Source organism: Camelus dromedarius, chromosome 4, assembly GCF_036321535.1.
Source record: "Camelus dromedarius isolate mCamDro1 chromosome 4, mCamDro1.pat, whole genome shotgun sequence".
Taxonomy (NCBI): Eukaryota; Metazoa; Chordata; class Mammalia; order Artiodactyla; family Camelidae; genus Camelus; species Camelus dromedarius.
In genome coordinates, this window is record NC_087439.1 from 29084757 (window position 1) to 29104667 (window position 19911).

The following is a 19911-nucleotide window of genomic DNA, read 5'->3' on the forward strand; positions in this document are numbered from 1 at the left end:
GCCATTGCTCTCTGGATTATACTGCGTCATGATCTAAACCCAAATGCAGGGAATTCTTAGAAAACCTATAGTTGGAGGTTAAATATGCTCTTGGAGGATCCATGAAAAGACGCAATATGGTGTTATGGGTGGAAGGCTTGGCTGGGAACCAGAAATTATGGATCCTAGTCTCAGCTTAAATTGCTACTTTCCACATGGTCGTGGGAAGTTATTCTCCAGAAAGGGAAGGTAACATTCCTCCCCAGCCCCCAAAATCATGAGGAACAAATGGAGATGAGGGAGCTGAACATACCGTAAATGCAAAATTGCTGTCTGATATTTTGGAAAATTATAATTTTGGAAGCTGCTTCTGAATAGTGAAAAAATTAATAGAAAAGTAGCTCTATTTGTGGTAAATATGTGCAGTGAATGTTTATCAAAAGCCTCTTATGCACCATACTTAGCCAAGAGAAGTTCTGGGCAAAAGTTTTTGTATTTCCGTTTTTAACTAAAGGGAAGAGAACTGTCCGTGTGCTACCATGTGTCTTCTGTGGTGTTGGAGGTGCCACTGTGAGTCTTGGCATCACTGGGAGAGGTTTGCAGAGTGGCAGTTTGACTGGACTGCCCGGTGCTTGGCCAGGGAGCTGCCTCCAGGGTTACGTGCTCCAGAAAGAAGGGCAAAATAAATCCTACCTTCAGTGAAACAGCTTTCACCTCCTTACCAGTGAGAAAGGTTTGGGTTTTCTTCCCCAGACTTGACTTGGCAGAAAATCAACTTTCCTGAAATAATTACAGCAGCAATTTTTATTCATTTCTCTGAGTACATAGAACATTGAGCTGACTCGAGCTTAAAGATTACCTTCTCTCATGCTGTATGTAGTCCAGACAGAAGCCACTCTTAAGGGGAAAATTCCAGAACCCCTGTGATCCTCATTATTACTACAACATAGAAGAGCTGGAAAGAGCCAATCTTTCACTTTACAGAGAGTAGGAGGCCTGGAAAATATAGGTAAATAGTTTAAGGTCACAAAGTACATGGTGGGGCGGGGGGAGGAGGCGGGGTCCTGGAGTAGAACCAGTTCCTCTGACTCCTAATCCGTATGTCTTAGTAGATTAGGGTACGAAACTGTTAAAGAGTGAAGACTGGAGATGGGGGAGTTCATTGTATTTTTGTATGAAATGAAAATTGCATACAAATGAGAGCCTGATTTGTGAAACACGGATTCCATTAATTTCTCTAACAAAAGTAACACTTCTGTCTCCATCTTGCCCATTAGCCAGGCAGTAATTCTGAATTTCTTCATTATCACGTGGGTGGTTTACCTTTCCAGGGTGTTTTTCCATGGCTGTCTGCGATCTTGACAGTCCTTGTGTGTCCACACAGCAGGATTTTTGGCAGAAAGGAAAGAATTAGAGGCTGGTTTCCTGCAGGACGAAGGCTTACAAGATCTATTCTCGTGTGTTGCCTTTGTTCATTCTCAAGACGTGCAGTGTGGCATTGCCTTGGCAACTCCAGTGGAAGCCAACTGCTGCTTCACGGACGTCGGTTTCATTGCAGCCGCCCTTGAGAACAGCCTTGGCTTTGCCCAGAACTGGCACTAGCGGCCTTGCTTGGGGGACAGAGCCAGTGTGGGGAGCGAGATGGGAACGTCGGGACCCGGCTCTGGCTTAGCATTTATATCCCTGGTCACAGAGTCATCCCCTTGTAGATGGTGGGGGAGGGGGGCTGGCAGTGGAGCAGTGAGGAGAAGGTGGAGCTCGAGGGCTGAGCTGATAGGGGGATCAGGCTGATTGGCCTTAGGGTCTCCTTATGAGGCTACATTTGCTGATTGATGGACCCAGGAGAGGATATAACTGACAGGAAGGAGCTGGTCCCTGCCAGGTATGGGACACTTTTGCACAGTGGGGTGTCTTTATGCTTTGGGAATTTGCAGGCCAGTTCCAGGTCCATGGGAGGGTAGGTTACGGGTAAAGAGGAGTAAAGGGATGCAGAAAGAGACGGGACGACTCCGTGGCTACTAAGATCTAGGAGATGGGGGACAAGAATGGTCAGCAACAAGCCATGTTTCTGACATGCTGGAGAGAGCTAGTGAGGATGGGTTCCCGCCCTCCCTCCAGCACCTCAGCACCATTTCATGGCGTCCTGGCCCCTGCCTCTAACCTCCCTGGTGATCATCTTAGGTCTTGGTTGTCATTGTCACCACCAGTAGACTTTTATCAAGAGCACCTGCCCTGTACCAAGGTGTACGAGGCACTCTGCCATGTCAGGGCCCTCAGGAGCTGTGGCCCTCCTCTGTGTAAGCTCAAAATTGGTGACCCTCTGGGTGGATGTGACCCCATGGGCCTGAGGCTTGGCAAGTGATTGGCACCCTTTCATGAAGAAAAAGGCACCTCTTTTTCCAGGAGAGTGTCCCAGGCCCACAGCTTGTTAAATTTTAATAAGGATTTCCATTTCTGCCACCCCCTATCTGGCATCAACCAAATTCGAAAGCTCCATATTGGACAGTGACTCAGCACATCCTGAATCTCTTAGGACCTACCTACTGAGTGAAAGAGCAGAACGTCTGGGCTCTTGCCTTGTGTTGGGCCTTCCCAGAGGCAGACACTAAGAAGGGGTTCAAGTTCAAGTTTCTTGGGGGGCGAATCCTGGACACAGTGCTGAAGATGGGGAATGCCGTTGGGGAAGGGAAGGAAACCGATATGGAGCATGTTATCACCTCAGGCAATGGGAGTTTTCATCCCCGTGGGGGAGCCTAGGAGCCAGTTTGGAATACTTGACTGTCATCCCCTCCACTTCCAGCCCTAGAGAGGGAGCCAAAGTATTTATTCCCAATTCCTGTCACCCATCGGTTGAGGACTGCTTGGCGGGGTTGGTGCTGGGAAGGTCCTCCTGAAGGCCTGCTGCAGGGGACAGAGGGCTCAGACGCCAAAAAAAAAGCCCTCGGGCAAAGAGACACAGGTGCTGGAGGTCGGGCCAGCGTGCATGGAAATGGTGAAGACTGAGGGTGTAATCAGGACCCTGGAAGCATCTGCGTTAGGTTTGCAGTTGGTGTAATCACAGACGTTTCCAGAGGCTCCACCCAGAGTTGTGACAGCGAAGCTGCTGACTCGGCGAGTGCCTGCGCCGCACACAGCTCTTCCCCTCTCCTGAGCAGGCTTCATAGCGGAGCGTGGGCATTTTCTTCATTTTTAAAGAGTGTAGAGGATGGCCTTGGAACAGAGTAATTCTTTTGAGGATCCCTGGAAATGAAATGGGCCTCATGCTCCGTGGAGCTGAGCGCACGAGTCGCAGCCCAAGGGGCCTGGATGCCCGAGGTGTGATTTGGCACTTGGGTGTGGTAAGGGCACCAGCATGCCAGGTCTCCGAGCTGGTACATTGTGAGTGATTGTCACTCATTAGCGTCCCTTCCTTTAAAGGGGCGCAGCTCAGTCAGTTTGGTGTAATACAAATGCCCGGTGTAAGTTGGCTCAATTTTTTAAATTAATAGAACGACACTGACCATGTATGGAGCATCTGCTGTAACCCCAGCACCGCACTAGATCCTTTATTTGTGTGAGCAGATCTGATCCTCACAGGAGGTCTGCACTGTGGATATTATTGGCTCTGTTTTACAGATGAGGAAACTGAGCATCAGGGAAATAGGAATTATACCCAAGTAGATTTGGGTTCATTTCCACCATATTTTGGTAGGCTGCCTTTGGTCAACATTCAGTCTTGGCTCCTGGAGTAAGGAGTGCAGAAACCCTATTATAAATCCCTTTTATAAGTACCTCCCTCCTGGTCTACTGTTCTCTTTCTTCAAGCATGTGGATGTGTATAACTTATAGTATAACATAAGATGATTCTTTCATTCTGGGCCATTTTATAAATGTTACAGCAGAACAATGTGTTATAACACCTGGGAACATCTCTATATCCATAATTTATGTTGAAATAAATTTTATGATGTAAGTGTCAATTGAAAAACATTTCTCGATGCAAATCAATAGCACTAAGAAATACACTGCATCCCCACTAGGATGACTGAGATAAAGAAAACAGACAATCGCAGATGTTGGCAAGGATATGGAGAAACTGATACACTGCTGGTGGGGATGTAAAATAGTACAACCGCATGGAAAATAGTTTGTCCGTTCTTCAAAAAGTTAAACATAGAGTTATTTTATCACCCAGAAATTCCATTCCTAGTTATATACCCAGGAGAAATGAAAACAAATGTCTACATAAAAACTTCTGCATGAATGTTCATAGCAAGATTCATAATAGCCAAAAAATGGAAACAACTCAAATGTCCGTCCGTTGGTGAGTGGATACGTGAAATGTGGTAAATCTACACAATGGAATATTATTCAGTCATGAGAGTGAGTAAAGTACTGATTTATGCTGCAACAGGGATGAACTTTGAAAACATTGAAACCAGTCACAAAAAGCTACATTATACGATTCCAGAACAGGCACATCCATAAAGACAGGAAGCAGTTGCCTGGAGCTAGGGGAATGGGAAGGAGGAGAAGGTGACTAGTAATGGGTACAGTCTCTTTTTGGAGGTGATGAACATGCTCTGGAATTAAGATGTGGTGATGGTTGCACAACCCTTTGTGAATGTTCCGACAATCACTGAATTGTTATCCTTTTATTAAAGGGGTAAATTTCATGGTATGTGAATTATATTTCAGTAAACGCAGAACAAAACTTCTTCTGGCAGAATATCTGTGTTGATAAAAAATGAGTATCAACCTTAACCCAAGGACTTCCTGCTTTTTAATGTTTTGGAAACATTCTTTCAGATCGGTAGCAAAGCTCTTTATGGTTTATGAGTTTATCTTATTTAATTTATTCTCGTGCAAGCTAATATAATGCTTTACCGATGGCTTAACCTTGGACATCTTTGGAGTCCTTCAAGTAAAGACAAATCCATACATCTTTTAAGAAGGAAGTACATCTGTCTTTCTCAGAGAAGAGAGATTTGGACGTTGAACACTTAGCTTCCAAAGTGAAACAGCTGCTGGGTAGATGTCGGCAGGTCTCTCCTGCCTTGGTCCGTCTTGTTCTGGAGGACAGCGCCAGGTCTCATGCTTTAGGGAGGCAGATTTTAAGTCAATACAAAGACACAACTTTCTAACAGAGCTAGTTGAGTTTCGAGCAGGTCCCCAGTCGTGTCTCAGGGCCATGGAGATGAGAGTGGTATTTTGAGAGGAGGTTGGACTGACCGACTCCTAAGTTCACATTAACTCTGAGAGGCTGTGGTTTTCGTTCTCCTGCTGCACTGCTCCAGCTCTCATAGCAAGGACTCTTTGTTGAACTAGTCAACTGTGTACTTAGAAATAATTTAAAACTGATTGGGAGAAAAGCAGGGAAATAAGTATCGGAGGCCCACGCTTGTTGTTTCCTTGATGTTCAGAGAGAGCAACTGATTAGAAGCCAGAACTTTTAGAAGGCTGGACAGGGAGCCAGGAGGTCCTCATTCTAGGCACAGATCTGCTACCTACCTAATGGGCTGGGTAAATTTCTATGAGTCATTGGCCCTCTCCCAATCTCAAGTTTATAATTATTTGTAAAACACATTTTTGGGTTTGGATGGCCTTGAAGGATTTTTTGGTTCTGAAAAATTCTAGATTTTTTCTTAATAACACCATCTTTTCACATCTGTCTTTTCCTCGCCTCTGGTAGGGCTTTGCTTGTTTTTAATTCCTTCTGTTGCAAGGAAGGCTCGCCATGTGCATGCCCACCATGCTTCTTGCCAGTCTTGCCCTTCTTCCCTGGTCATAAGCCTTTCCTTCCTCATTTGGTTCATGTCAGTCCCATCTTCATGGTTCACACTGTCTTGACTCCTGTAAACTATAGTAGGGCTGTCTTTTGCGGCCTCACTGATCTTTATTTCAATCTTTCATGTTAGTCCCAGCGTTTGCTGTTCCGTGTCTCCTACTTTTCCAGTAGATCATTAGCTGCTTAGGATAACAGCATGGTGTAAGGGAAGAACACTCGAAATCAAAAACTTAAAGTTATTTCTCCAAAGTAAGAGAGCTGATAATGTGACCGGGCACATGAGTTTTCCAGTTGGTGAAATGGGGATGATCATACCTCCCTCATGGAGTTACTGTGAGAATTAAATGACATAAAATATAAAAGGATTCGGATCACAGTAGTTGGTGATAGTGTTGGTGGACAGCAGTGGGAAGGTGGCTAGCACAGGAAGAACTTGTCACCTTCTGTGCTTTGAGGAATGAAGTCACACGAACACCCGAGACGGAGAGTTAGTGTTTGTTCTCAGTAATCAGTTCCTCTTCCTAATACTCCTCAGTGTCTGAAGGTAATTCCACAGAATGAGTTTAAATCTTGCTGGGGAAGCTTGTCTTTTTATTTTCTTCTTTTCTTTTTTTTTCTTTCTTAGTAAAAATAGAAGAAAAATTATTTAAGTCACTGGCTCCCTTTGGTCACAACCCTTGGTTGATCTTAGAGATTGTTATTAGATTACCTCTTGATTATCTCTTCTTGGGTATAATTAATTTCAGTTTCCTTAACATCCCTCCTGGTGCCCATTTTCTAAATCTTTAAGTGGGTCTTTTGCTTTCCTCTGTCTCCCAGAGTAATATTCCTTCCAGGCTGAGGAAGAAATGTATTCATAGACAGGCCATATGGTTCACAGACACTTTGCTCTCAACAACTTGATAAGAGTTCTGGTGGTTTGATTTTTTTTTAAATTTTAACTGTAAAAATATAAGAACCATCTACTGTTATTTTTGTATGTGATCCTAGTAAGTTATTTAGCTACAGTGCTCCCATGCAATTAGCCCTGCTCTGCTAGAGGCATTCATGGCAAAGCTGGGTAGCTTCATTTTCAGTAGTAATGGATGTGGAGTGTGTGTCCCATCCAGATTCCTTTCATAAATTGCAGCAGGTTTGCATAATGTGCAATTAGGTCTTGGCATTTATATGGCTTCTGGCTTAGCTGGTTAGAGGCTTTCATTGTAGTGGTCCATTTGATTGGTTGAGGATGGGTCACATAGTAATTGCTATGGAGCAAACCAAATAGGGTGATGTGATGCCAAGGTTGAGGGGGCTACATTCGTTAGGGTCATGGAAGCCCTCAAAAGAGGAGAAATTGGAGTTGACATCCAGAGAGTGATAAAGAGACAGCCAATGAAGATTTGTGGTCAGCCAGGTGAAGATGAGCAGTGAGAGAATTCCAAGAAGAAGGAAGAGTTACGAGCAAAGGCTCTGAGCTGAGCACTAGGCATGGTAAGAGAAGGAAGTCCAGTGGACTACACTGTAGTAAGATGGAGGAGAATGCAGGGAGCTGAGGTTGAAGAGGGTCTAGTCTGAGTATAATAGGAGCCTTTGGAAGTTTTTAAGGGAGAAAATATCATTTGATTTATAGTTCTAGAAAGCTCACTCTGGCTGCTAAGTGGAAATCGGATTGTTAGGAACAAGAATGGAGGCAGGGAGGCCAGTCAGGAGGCCAGTCAGGGGGCTATAGCTGTTGTCTTGATGAGAAATGATGATGGCTTGGACTGAGGTCATATGACATAGGTGGTGAGATGTGATAGAGTTTGGGATATATTTTGGATGCGGAATCTGTGGGACACACTGATTTGGCCTGAGTAGCTAGGTGATTGGTGATGCAATTCTTCCTCAGATGTAGAGGGCTTGGTGGTTCTTTTTTGGCCAGTTAAGTTTGAAATGGTTAACAGACATCCAAGTGGAAATGTCCAGTATGCAATCTGGAGCTTAAATGAGATTTGAAGGCTGAAATTTTCAATTGAATTATATGAAGGTCAAGAATGTAGACAGAGAGGAGGCTGAGGTCTGGATCCGGGACATGCTGTCATTTAGAAGTCTGGAGGAGACGTCAGCAGAGAACACAGAGTAGCCAGAGAGTTCTTGGAGGATCATGTGCTGAATAGATGCCTGGAAAGGAAAGTATCTCCAGGAGGAGTAAATGGTGACCTTGTCACTCAGTTTCCAGTGTTAGCACCCAGCACCCATATTAAAATGTAAATCCAAAAATTTATTCTGCAGCTGCAAACCTAGTGATAACTGGAACACGCTGGGCCCAGTAACTGCCCCCAGAAACCCTCAGGCAGAGTGGGATCAGAAACAGTGAGACTCTTGTCTCCTTGTGGGGGTCTCTCTGCTGAAGTCTTGACCGGTGTTTGTGAGACCTTCTTACCATTGCCAAAAGAGCAGAGACTGATTGGTTTCTTGTTGTTGCCTGATGGCAGTTGTATATACAGCTGGCACAGCAATGCCGCAGGTCAGTTCTTGAAAATAATCAGTAACTACTTTCTAACTCTAAATTCTAATTCCAGGAATTCAAGCTTCACCTAAGATAAAAACCTATGACTAACTCAGTGCAGGAAAAGACCCATTAAAATGCTTACTTTTTAACTAATTTATGTTCTAATCTTGACAGGATGAGTCTCATAACAAATCACTTTCTGAATTTTATGTTTCTCAAAGACAGTTTCTATTTGGGAGTTAACTTCAGCTTATGGAAAATTGTATTATGCTTTGTTACTTGATAAATGTGATGTTAGTTAAATGAAGAGTAGAGATTTCTTGCTTTCTACCTCTCTTAAGGTGAAAGTTTAATGCATTCCAACAAACATCTTAAAGAGCAAAATTGGGGAGCCCTATTTTTTGTACCATTTACTCTAATTTCATAGGTCATTTCCTCTGCCGTGTCAAGTGCATTTTCTCCAAAACCTAAGCAGGATCATGCTGTAAACAGGGTTTATTTTGGTGATTCTCAGCAAGTTTGGAGAAATAATGGATTTCTTTTAAATGAAGCGAAGCTGCGTTTTCTTTCCAGAAGGTTAGTTGATGACAAAGGAAACTCTGTAAATGTTTATTCTGACCTTTTACCCTGATGACATTTAGTTGAATTTTACAAATAGATAAAGCTAATAATAAGAACGTAGTGGGCCGATCGTTGGGAATAGATTATGGTGAGGAATATTCTCTTGGTTATTCAGCCAAATACCTGGTTCACGGATTGAATGAGACTTGCTGGGAACAAAACATCAGGAAATAATTCCTTTCCATAATTTTAATGTAATGGCTGGTTCTGCTGCTTTGTATAAAAACAAAATTTGATGATATCTCAAAATTCTCCATGTTTTTCTGAGAACCACACTGCAGGTGGCTCATTTATCTGGTTCGCACAATCATATTTTCAAAGACTGAAGCGCGAGCCTCGCCCTAACGCACAGGGCCTTACCAACGTGCAACTTGGCCACGGTCGTGAGTGAGACGTGAAGGCAGTCTGACAGCTGTGTGCTTCCCTTTGTGTGACGCTTATAGGATGTAACAAGCCTTGTCCTTGGATCCCCCATGGGCGGTTATCCTTCCGAGGTGTCAGTCCTTGGGTGTTTGCTGGTGTCCAGAGCCACGTGGAGGAGGTGCGAGGTGGGAGTGAAGGAGGCTCCGGGTCCTCCTCTTTCCTCCCTTCTCTTGTCCTGTCCTCTCTTCTGCGCTTGGGGAAAGTGGGGATGAAGGGCTGCCCGGGCAGCATTGGTGGGGAGGAGGTGTGTGATGGGGGGCTCTGCCCGGGACGAGGCTGCCTCTGTCCTCCCCACCCCGGTCCCAGTGCTCAGCGCGGTGCCTGGCACGTAAACGCCCAGGAGCTGCTGTTGAGCGTTGAGTGGCGGGAGTCACTGTGGCAGCACAACAGCAGAACCTCTCCCTCCCCGATGACAGTTACCTCCGCAAATCCCCAGTGGTCCAGCGTCAGACATCCCAAGAGCCCACACTGGGCGGAAAGCACTTGATTTACTAGACCGAGGTCCCCCTTTACCTCTAAAGTCCCCACCCAGTTAAGGCATCACTTATGCATGTGAAGAAAACACTAGAATAATCTGGGATACAAAGCAATGCTATCTTTCTATTAAGAGCAGCTTCTTAAATCTGATCGCGGCCTCTGCCATTGAGAAAAATTCTGCACATTACCGTGGCTGAGTGTCCTGCAGGGACCGCCTCCCCATTTCCTTTCTTGTCTCCTCTTCTACACCCTCTAGTTTCTTGAGCACCCAGGCCCTTTCCTGTCTGCTCCTCCTTTTGCCTGGAATATTCTTTCTTGTTCTTCATGTGCCCAACCTGTCTGGTCCTTTAAAGATCCACTTAACTGGTCCTTCTTCACGGGGCCTTCTTTTGCCTCTCTCATGCCCTCTGTCCTGTGACTTTATACTTGGGCCTGTTGCATTTTCCTGTGTGTTTGCTTTCTTGTTATTAGCTACCTGTCACACTGGACTGAATGCTCTCAAGGAGGGACTGTTGTCTGATTTGGTTAGCATCTGGTCTCTGCCTGGCTCCGAAGAAGCTCTCGATAACTAAATATTTGTTTAAATGAATGAAGTGTCAACCTACCTCTCACCAGAAAAAGTGCTTCTAATGAAAAGAAAAAAAAAACCACATTTTTTCCTCCTCTCAGATTCTCCACACACGACACATGCACACACCATGTAGGTGTGGTTCACGCTGTAAAATTCCCCTGGTCTTAGAGAGGAACAGCCTTACAGAGTAGGGTTGGTGATTTGGTGCCTATGGTCTAACTGCTAAAATTAGTGCTTTTTTTGCCCCTAAATGTCTAATGTGTTTTCTCCGCCTTTTTCTTTCTTTGGTCTTTTGTTTTCAGCAAGGAAAGCCGTATGTCTTCGACCGAGTGCTGCCTCCCAGCACGACCCAAGAGCAGGTTTACAATGCGTGTGCGAAGCAGATTGTCAAAGGTAAGTGCTATTTCTTTATTTCCTCCTGGGCCTCTCAGAGTAATTGAAAACTTAAGTGATATTTGCAGCCTAGGAATCAATGTACCTTGACCGTAAGCAGAAGCCTGCTAATTGGAAACACTGAATTATAACTGAGCTCTGGTCCTGATTTGCTCTATGTCAGTCAGGCAAGTTATTTAACCCCTCAGTACCTCTTTTCCAAGGAGATTTCTTTATTTCTTTTGCCACCTTTTGGGCAGAGTTGCTGTATCACCCAGAAGCTTAAAAGCCAGGTAAGCCATGGTCACACCATTTCTGTGATGGTTTTAAAATGCTGCTGCAGGTGTGGTACCTCCTCAGGAGACAAGTAAATACTCTGATGCTCCAGCTGTATGTTTTTGTTTGGTTTATTTTGTGCGTCTGTCTCTTCAGAAAGAAGCACCCAGGAATCTTCTGCAGCACCCTGAGGGCATGTTACCTTGCCGGTTACTGAGTTGCTCTGGCTACACAGCACCCCTCTCATCTAGCCCACTTCCAAGCATCCTGCCCAGAGCCTGACATTTGTTCTTCCACACAGGTAGCCTGAAGCCTAAATTTGTGCCTTAGAGATCAGTCCTGTTCTCTGGGACTGGCCTTGGCCCAGAAGGATTTGTGTCAAAATAACAGCAGGGAGATGAAGCCGTTTACACGTTGCTCTATCTCGCCTTTTCAAATCGGGGTCAGGACGAAGCCTGCCTTTGGGGCGCTCGCCATCTGGACAGAGCTGAGGGGCATCTCCTGCTGCTTTGCTGGTTGTCATCCAGTCCTTGCTTTCAGATTTGAATGCCACCTTCAGAGTTGTGCCTTCAAAGGTCTTGATGCTGCTGCCTTTACAGGCAGCACTAGATTTAAAGAGTAAAAATGAAAACAACCCCCCTCCCCAACACCTTGCCATATCAGATCTGCTTGCTTTTAGAGGCTGAGATGACTAACCTCACTCTTTGAAATGCATGAAAATCAGCCGTGGGTACATCTGTTAGATTAATTCTGACCCTGGCCACCTGTGTGGGAGGCGCCCGTCAGTATGTGCTGTTCCTTGCTGAGGTGTATGGTTATTCACATTCTAGTTGCAGACATCACTTACATTCGAAGGTCTTCACAGTAAGTTTATTATAGAAAACTGAAGACAAAAAAATATGCCTGAACATGAGCTCCTTTTGAATTGATATTATGAGTCTGTATCTGGTGCTAATTTTTATCTTCTCACTACTTCTGCTCTTTTGCTTCTTTTTCTGTCTAAATCTATTTTCTCTTTCTTTCTGGAGTGTATCGTTCTGGTTTGCTCCTGGTCACACCTCCTTCCCCTTTATTATCAGACTCATGGTTTTATTAAAGTAATAAAAATCATCACATACAAGCCAGGATTTCCTACTTTTTCTCTCCTCCTTCTTTATCAGAACCAAATAGTACTTACCACGTACTGTGCTAAGCATGGGGGTCATTTAAATACATACTCACCCTCTCTCTCTAAGTGGACGTTATAATTGGAGATAGATGCACTCCATTTTTTAAAAATCCTGTGATTAACAAATAATAATAATAATCTTTGAGTTTTTATTTACTAGAGAAGTTTGGGTCCCTTTCAGTGTCTGGATTTTTCTATAACATGAAAAGTCAGAAATGGGCAGCCCCTGGGGGATTCTTGTGGACACCCTAACTGTGGATAACTTGAGGCTCAATTATACAGTGAGCCACAAAGAAAACTATTTGAAATAAAATTAGGCTCTGATGACGTTATTGTGATATGATAAACAGACATTTTTTGGGCACCATAAATACAACACAAACATACTTATTTTGCAGCGATAAAGACTACCTCATTTTGCCTTGACAGGAAACTGTCAGGGGGATGATGAGGACCTGATTTAATTTTTTAAAATATCTGCTGAGGCAAGTGTGAGGGAAAATGGCTGTGTATTTCTGCATCAGCAAGATAAAATGTAGGTATATAAGAAAGAACTGCTTGGAATAAGTGACCAGGTACAGCTGAGGTGTCTCTGGCCATGAGAAGCTCTATTTGAATCAAGCCTGGAAGGTGGTGCAGTGGGGGTCTTTTTTTCCGAGAGGCCAAAAATTGAATCAAATGACTTCTAGAGGTCCCCACAGTGTCTGTGATTCATGGTAATGTAACAGACTGGTGAGCTTTTCCTTTCAAGTCTATCTAAACCCTTAATGTTTTTGAGATCAGGAAGACTCCTTTTAACTGGACAGCTTTATTCTCTCAGTCTTCGCGTTTCCTTCAACTTCACTGGGTTTAAAAAAAAATTGTCGAGCATTTGATATGATTTGATTGCAGAGCCCTGGCATGTCCCACGCTCCCATCTTTATCTAGTATGTTTTTCAAAATGTCTGGAAGAGTGTGTAGACTCTCCTGCATTTCTTCTAGAAGGGGTTATAGGGTTAGTGACCACCGGCATGGTGAGTAGGAAGGTCCCTGTGGAAGCCCTAGGAATTAAAAACCACGGTTACTGGGCACTGTTGTTGAAATGTGAGTAATTGTGTCCGAGTCTGCAAAAGCCACTCCTCACATTTGCCATCCAGATTAACTGCATGTAGACCATCCAGTGCTAGAGAAGACGGTCTCTTGTTTTCCAGTTCTAATTTCCTTAAATTTCATTCATTTGGTTGTTTCTTTCTTTCATATTTTTATGCATGTATTAAGCATTTACTATGTGGTAAGCACTGCTAGGGACTGGAGTCACCGGGATACATAAGACTCTGAGAATCTTTGAGAATCGGGGAGGAGGCAGAGGCATGCGTAATTATACACATGGGGGTTTTGTGCTTTAAAAATGCTATGCGAGCGCAGAAGAAAGTCACCTGAAACTGCTGATTTCGGTGGGTGGGGAGGAGGATTGGAGAATTAAGGAAGGCTTCTTGGACAGGTTGGGTTCTGAGGACTGAAGAGTGTGCAGGGCTGTACAAGCAGAAGGAATAGCAAAACACAAGCATAAAGACCGGAATCATATGAACAGCTTAGAGTGGTACAGGGTGCATGGGGATGAGACTTAAAAAGTTAGGCTGGATCAGAGTTTGGCAGAAATTGATGGGTTTCCTCCTGTAGGCAATGTGGACCCACTGAAGAGTTTTAAGCTTAGGCTATTATCACATCTATTTTATTATTACATCATATATGACTCTTAAGAGGAAATATATTTATTTAGCTACTGTTGTCAGGTACCCTCTATGTGTTTTACATATGTTGTTGCATTTTAAATCTTTACAGCTTTATGAGGTGTGAGCAGCATTATTCCCCTTGTACTAGAGAGGAAACTGAGGCGAAGTAAGTTGGCCAGGTCACGTCAGGAGTAGGGAGGCTGGGACTTGAACCTGAGTTTGTCTGACTTGAATTTTCTGTACTTTCCTGCCCCCACTTTTCTGGTGAGCCCGTAATGAGCATTTGATGCTTATTTTATGAGTTGTACCTTTTCCATCAGGCCATGTGGACTATTAAGTAAACATTGCAAAAAGGCAGGGGTGGGAATGGAGGTGGGGAAGGGGAGAAAACGGAGACTGGATTCCAGAGCCGCAGGGTGGCCCCGGCTGTCTGCCAACAGTGAGACACGCTTCCACTGTGAAGACGCAGTACGTCCTCGCCTGGGCCCAGTGGCTGCTCTGATCGGCCACTGGTGTTCAGCAGGACCGCCTCTGCCCTCTCCAGGCATGGCCTGCTTGGTAGTGTGCTCAGCTGGCCAGAGCCTTGGGGTTCCAACCAGGGAGGAGTTGTCAGCCACTATCGCCAGAGGCTGGTGCCACTCGCAGGCCGCCATTTCCCCTGGAGAGTTGCTGGCAGGCTGCAACAGCACCCTCAGGCACACTGATGTGCAGGTCGGATTACATCTGCCCCAGAGCCTTACTTGACAGTGGATCCAGCTCTGCTACTCTAGCAAGACCTGGACTCGGAACTGGTCAAACCTAGGATGGAAGGCTTAGCTTCTGAAGGCTGCAACAGGAGGCAGAAAGTATTTTCAAGAATCTCACTCCTCTCCTCGCTCCTCTTGGGAGATGACAGAGCTCCTCCCACCCACTGTGGACTTTCTCTTTGGGGTTTGCTTGGCCTCTGGGTGCATGTATGTGGTGTTTGTGGGGCACCACTGGCTGTGTGGTGCGAGCTGAGGTCACATCACGCCAGACCCCATCACAAAGAAAGGTTCTGTGTGGCTGGGCTGGGCCCTGGGCTCCGTGGCTGGGGTATAGAAGCAGATAGTCTGTTCTGGCGGAGACTCTGAAACAAATGCTTTCCTCGGGCCCAGGACCCGTCATTCAATGTGATGAAAGTGCCTTTCTGTGGACGGCTTCTGCAGAGGCGGAGGGCGGGTGTCACGCGGCTCCGTGGTGCCGAGCACAGGCCTGTTCTCTCGTCCTTCTGTCCTTGGTGGGCCCCTGGGCATCGTCCGTCTCCCGGCATCTCAGCGGTCCAGCCCCAGATGCACTTTTGTGCAGCGCTTCCCCTCCCGGCCTCTCTTCCCCACTCTAATCAAATGTAGACCTATCAGACAAATCCCCACTCCCCTACTCCAAACCCTGGAGTTTGAAAGAAAAGTAGAGAACACTGGGTTCAAAGAGGTTTTTTGTTTTTTTTTTAATTACCTTCTGATTCAGAATCGAGTTGATAGAGGGCAACATTAGCTGTGTTCAACCTTGAACACCGGAGGTAAGTTCTCCATCAACAAATTAATTGTAACATGATTGTGAACACTCTAAAGGCCAAGTGGAGTTTGTTCTAATGGGCTTTTATGGGTCTTCACTTTCTTGGGGAAAAAAAAAACAATCTAATTGCCTGCAGTGTTGAAATAGCAGCAACAAACAGGGGTTCTCCAAGTAGAGTCTCACGTGTCTGACGGCCTCGACACACAGACTGGTGATGCTGTCCATGAGCTCTTGTTTTCATGTATGTGCCCCAGTCCTTAACCCTCGTGAGTGTGGTGAGCGGTGACTAACCAGGAGTTAGGATTGTGCGTTCTCTTAGTGAGGGTGCATTTAGAGGGGTGGACTGAGCCTGGGGGCATCTACCGCGCCGAATTCAGATGCCCTGGCCCCATGGCTTCCTGGCAGAGAAGCGTGTGCTGGGTTCTCTCCGGTCAGCAGCGCTGGGCTCTGAGCTGAGGTTTCTTCAGGGTGTGGTGGGTTGCTCAGAGTTGCCCCTGTGTGCAGGCAGACTTGTAGGATAGCCGACGGCTGTGATGAGCAGAAGGAGCTGGACCCTTGGCCTTGGCTTCCTTACTCCTGTTCTAACCCCTGAGCTAATGGGTCCCAGTGAGCCTCCTCTGCAGGGGCTTAAGATAAGGAAGCTCTTTCAGTGTTGGGGGGAGATGTTTAATTTCTAATAAATAAAAGCTTTAGCACTGTGATTGTGGATGGCATTCCAATTGTCTGGAGTTGTTTGTGCAATGAATGTAGAATGTTAGAACAGCAACCAAAGGGTGGGGACCTCTCTCTTTGGGTCCCTGAAAACATGTCTCTTTTGTGGTTGTGTAGACCCTCCCCACTCGGGCCACTGTTTTCAGGCCTGAGGAATCTTCTCTGAGCAAGTTGACATTTTCATGAAGACTGAAGCTTGAACCTCCAACCCTTACACTGTAGTCTTCAAGTCTTCGCTTCCTCTGTTACCAGGGAAACCATTACCAGAAGTCGGATATGTGTGAACATTCTCTCTCTTTCTCAATATATATAGCTTGACGCAAACTCATGAGGGCTGCTAGGATTTAAAAAAAAATCCTACCACTTTTCTTTTTTTAGCTTCCTGAAGGAAAATCCCGCTTTCTTTTCTGATCCCAATTCACACTCCAAACCTCAGATCAGTAAAATGTATATTAAAAATGTTTTTAGAAGACCGAACGAAACAACAAAAACTAACTGGCATCGTAAAATTCAGAGAGACCAGAAAAATAAAAAAACCCATATGTATGACTGGGACACTATGCTGTATACCAGAAGTGAACACATTGTAACTGACTATATTCAATTAAAAAAAAAAGCAATAAACCAACCTAGTCAGAGCCTGAAATAGATGGAACTGATCGCCTGGCTTGATTTTTATTTTTGTACCTGTCCCTGAAGAGAACACCTCTGTGTGGGGCTCCTCTCCCCGCCCCTCCGTGCTTTCAGGAATGAAGCCTTCCTCCCTTTATGTAAAGATGTGGAGTCAAGGATATTAATTATGCATCATTCCTCTTTCGGTGATGTTTAAGTGGATGGTGGAAGATCGAGCCCTAAATATATTTTAATCGCCTCTGCCGCTTTGAAAGAATTCCCACAGATAATCTTGGTTTTTCTGTAGCAACCTTTGCCCCGCCTCGTCCCTGCGTGAGAAGGAAGCAGTCTGCAGTGACGGGTTTGGCACAGTGTGCTCGCTGTGTAATTGGAAGGAATTCCGATGCTCGTGGGCCGGGGTCACTTGCTGGCATGGTCACTGCAAAAACAGAGGCGTTAAGTTTGAGACAGGGCCCCAGGTTTCCGGGCAGACTGGATTGTCACAATGTGTCTCAGTTTACAGACTGGGGCCCCGTCCGCTACCCAGCTCTGGACTCGTTCTGTTCTGAAGGGGCTCTGGTGTGGGCTTCCTTCTCAGGAAACCTCCCCAAGGAGCACGCCTGGGCCAGGGTTTAAACTGACCCGAATTAGATCTTCAGGAGAGAAATTCTGTTCTATACCTCACTCCAGAGACTCAGGGCATGATAATTTTTTTCTTTTTTCTTTTTTTTCTTTCTCAACTGATCTCAAGAGATCACCGTAGAGATGAAAACTCAGGTATCTTTCTACTAAAAAGAAAATGCACTGCCCGGTACCCGTCTCAGTGTTGATGTTACTGGTAGAAGCTGTGTCTGCCTCCTTCTTTAACAGTCCTGGAGGCCTGGGAGTCCGTTTCTGTTTGTTTGTGGAGCAGTGGAGGCCGTCGTTTCTGCTTTTATCTCACAATTCTACTTAGAATGCAAATGGAGTGGAAATAGATCATTTGTGTGAAAAATGAGATGGGCCATTTGGAAAATGTAATTTTAAAACAGGCAACTGGCACTGGCATGCAGTCAGAGTAATGAGTTAATTTTAATTTTTGTTTATTGCTTTCAGATGTCCTTGAAGGTTATAATGGGACGATTTTTGCATATGGACAGACCTCATCAGGAAAAACACACACCATGGAGGTAAGATTGCAGTGTGCTGTGATGTTGGTCTCTGAGATGACTGAACAGACCTGTGCTTCCAGCAAAATCTGAGGCGTCTGTGGCTTTTTGATTGGATAATAAAGATTGTTAAAGGGATGGTTATGTTTGTGTCACAATTCACTGTGTCTTTGAGGCGTTTTAACAATAGTAGTGAATGTGGGGTGAAGGTATAGCTCAGTGGTAGAGTGCGTGCTTAGCATGCATGACATCCTGGGTTCAATCCCCAGTACCTCCATTAAAAATAAATCAACGAATAAACAAATAAGTAAACCTAATTACCTCCCCCCCCAGCAAAAAATAAAAATTAAAAAATTAAAAAAACAGTGGTGAATGATAAAATTTCAGGAGTTCAGTATTTAAAAAAATCCTTTGTTGGTAGTTTTGTCAAAATAATCATCATAAATTCTATTTAAAATAATCATCAATCAGCTGAACAGTGGTGTGAGTAGCCTTATGGACTGTAGCCTCCATCTTACTGAGGAAGTCTGTTGTGGAAGTCATTCACTCTCGGAAGAGCCTCTGGGGAGGTGAGTCTCTTCTGAACAAACAAAAAATGGTAGGTCAGAAATTGAAGGATGTTGGCTTGTGAACCAAATTCAGCCCACAGACATCTTTTTCTTTGACCTGCACAGTATTTGTTTGTTTGTTTGTTTGTTTTAAAATTACAGACAATGTTTAAAATGGGATGATTTCAAACAATGCTAAGTTTCCCACTTTGGTTGAAAATTCTGAAGATCTGACAACTCCGGGTGAAATTTCACTGTAATATAAAATGTTGTCTTCGCCAGAGCAGGGGGCTCCATTGTCTTGTTCACCGTTTTATTCACATAGCTAGTGTGTGGGACAGTGGCTGTCGTCTTGGAGGGCTTTGATAAAATATTTGTGAAATGAGAGCCTCGCGGTGGCCCTGGCTGACCCACGTGTGTGGGGCTGGGCTCTCCAGTGTCTTCTAGTTCACTCCACGCACATCATAAGTGAATGTTCAGCATCTTTCCTCGGAAACTTACATACCTGTGCACCTGAGGGTGTGACCCCAGCACAAATTGTTGGCAGCGGAGCTCTGTGGCTCCAGGCTGTCTTGCAGACAAGGCATGCCTGCAGACAAAATTGGCCCCCTTTTCCTTTTTTGCCATGGATTCGACTCCTAAATTGCCTTTGGGGCTGGATAATTCTTCTAAAAGCTGGGCTCACCTGAGAGGTGAGGAGAGGTGAAGAGTGGTTATTACAAGAAACTACACAGAGGAAGTTTGGGGAATTCAGCTTCCAAGCAGCAGGGTAAGATGAACCCTTAATCCTTCAAGCTGAGGTTTCTCATTTACGGTCCCCTCTTGGGAATGCTACTGAGACGGCTGCTGCAGAATCGGTTTAGCTTATGAATCATTCCTATTGAAGAAGAGATTTCAAAGGCACGAGGCTGAAATCTACAGGGCTCTGGTGTTCTGTTCACACCGATTTCAAGTGCGGGGTACCTCTCTGTGGGATCTCATTCCTGTTGTGTTGACTCGCTTTCGCCATTTTGCTGGAGACAGAGTGGCTGAGAGCATGCACGAGGTTCATTTGCCACCTCTTCTAGACGGGGCAGGACTGTTCCCGGACACCTGAGCCTCTCGCTCTCTCTTCTCTGCTTCTCACATCCTACTGCAGTGCTCGTTGGAAGCACGGGCACCAGTGTCCTCATGCTCCTGCTCAGCCCCTCACCTGCCTCTCCCCCTGGGCCCCAGACCCTCAACCTTCTGCTGCAGGAAAATGGCGCATGAGATGATGGTCATGCCCCAGGTCTTGGATGCGTTCCTAGGACATGCTCCACCAGGTGAGGGTCCTTGGCTTCGTGCAGGAAAGAATTCAAGAGAAAACTAAAGTAGAGTGAAAGCAGACTTATTCAGGGAGATACACACTCCATAGACAGAGTGTGGGCCATCTCAGATGGCAAAAGAGACCTCAGGAGCTGGGCTCATGTTGGAAAGTAAGAGTGGCCCTGGGGTGCAGGGGTGGCTAGTTTTTATGGGCTGGGTAATCACGTATGCTA

The 19911-nt window shown here is 45.2% G+C and overlaps 1 protein-coding gene across 1 annotated transcript in view; it reads left to right on the top strand.

Moving 5' to 3' along the window:
- The window catches only part of KIF5C (kinesin family member 5C), a 147185-nt gene that overhangs the window by 38145 nt on the left and 89129 nt on the right, over positions 1-19911 (top strand). The window contains exons 2-3 of the mRNA XM_010974807.3: positions 10614-10704; positions 17791-17864. Coding sequence (XP_010973109.3) covers positions 10614-10704; positions 17791-17864 — 165 coding nt within the window. The remainder of the gene's footprint in view (positions 1-10613; positions 10705-17790; positions 17865-19911) is intronic.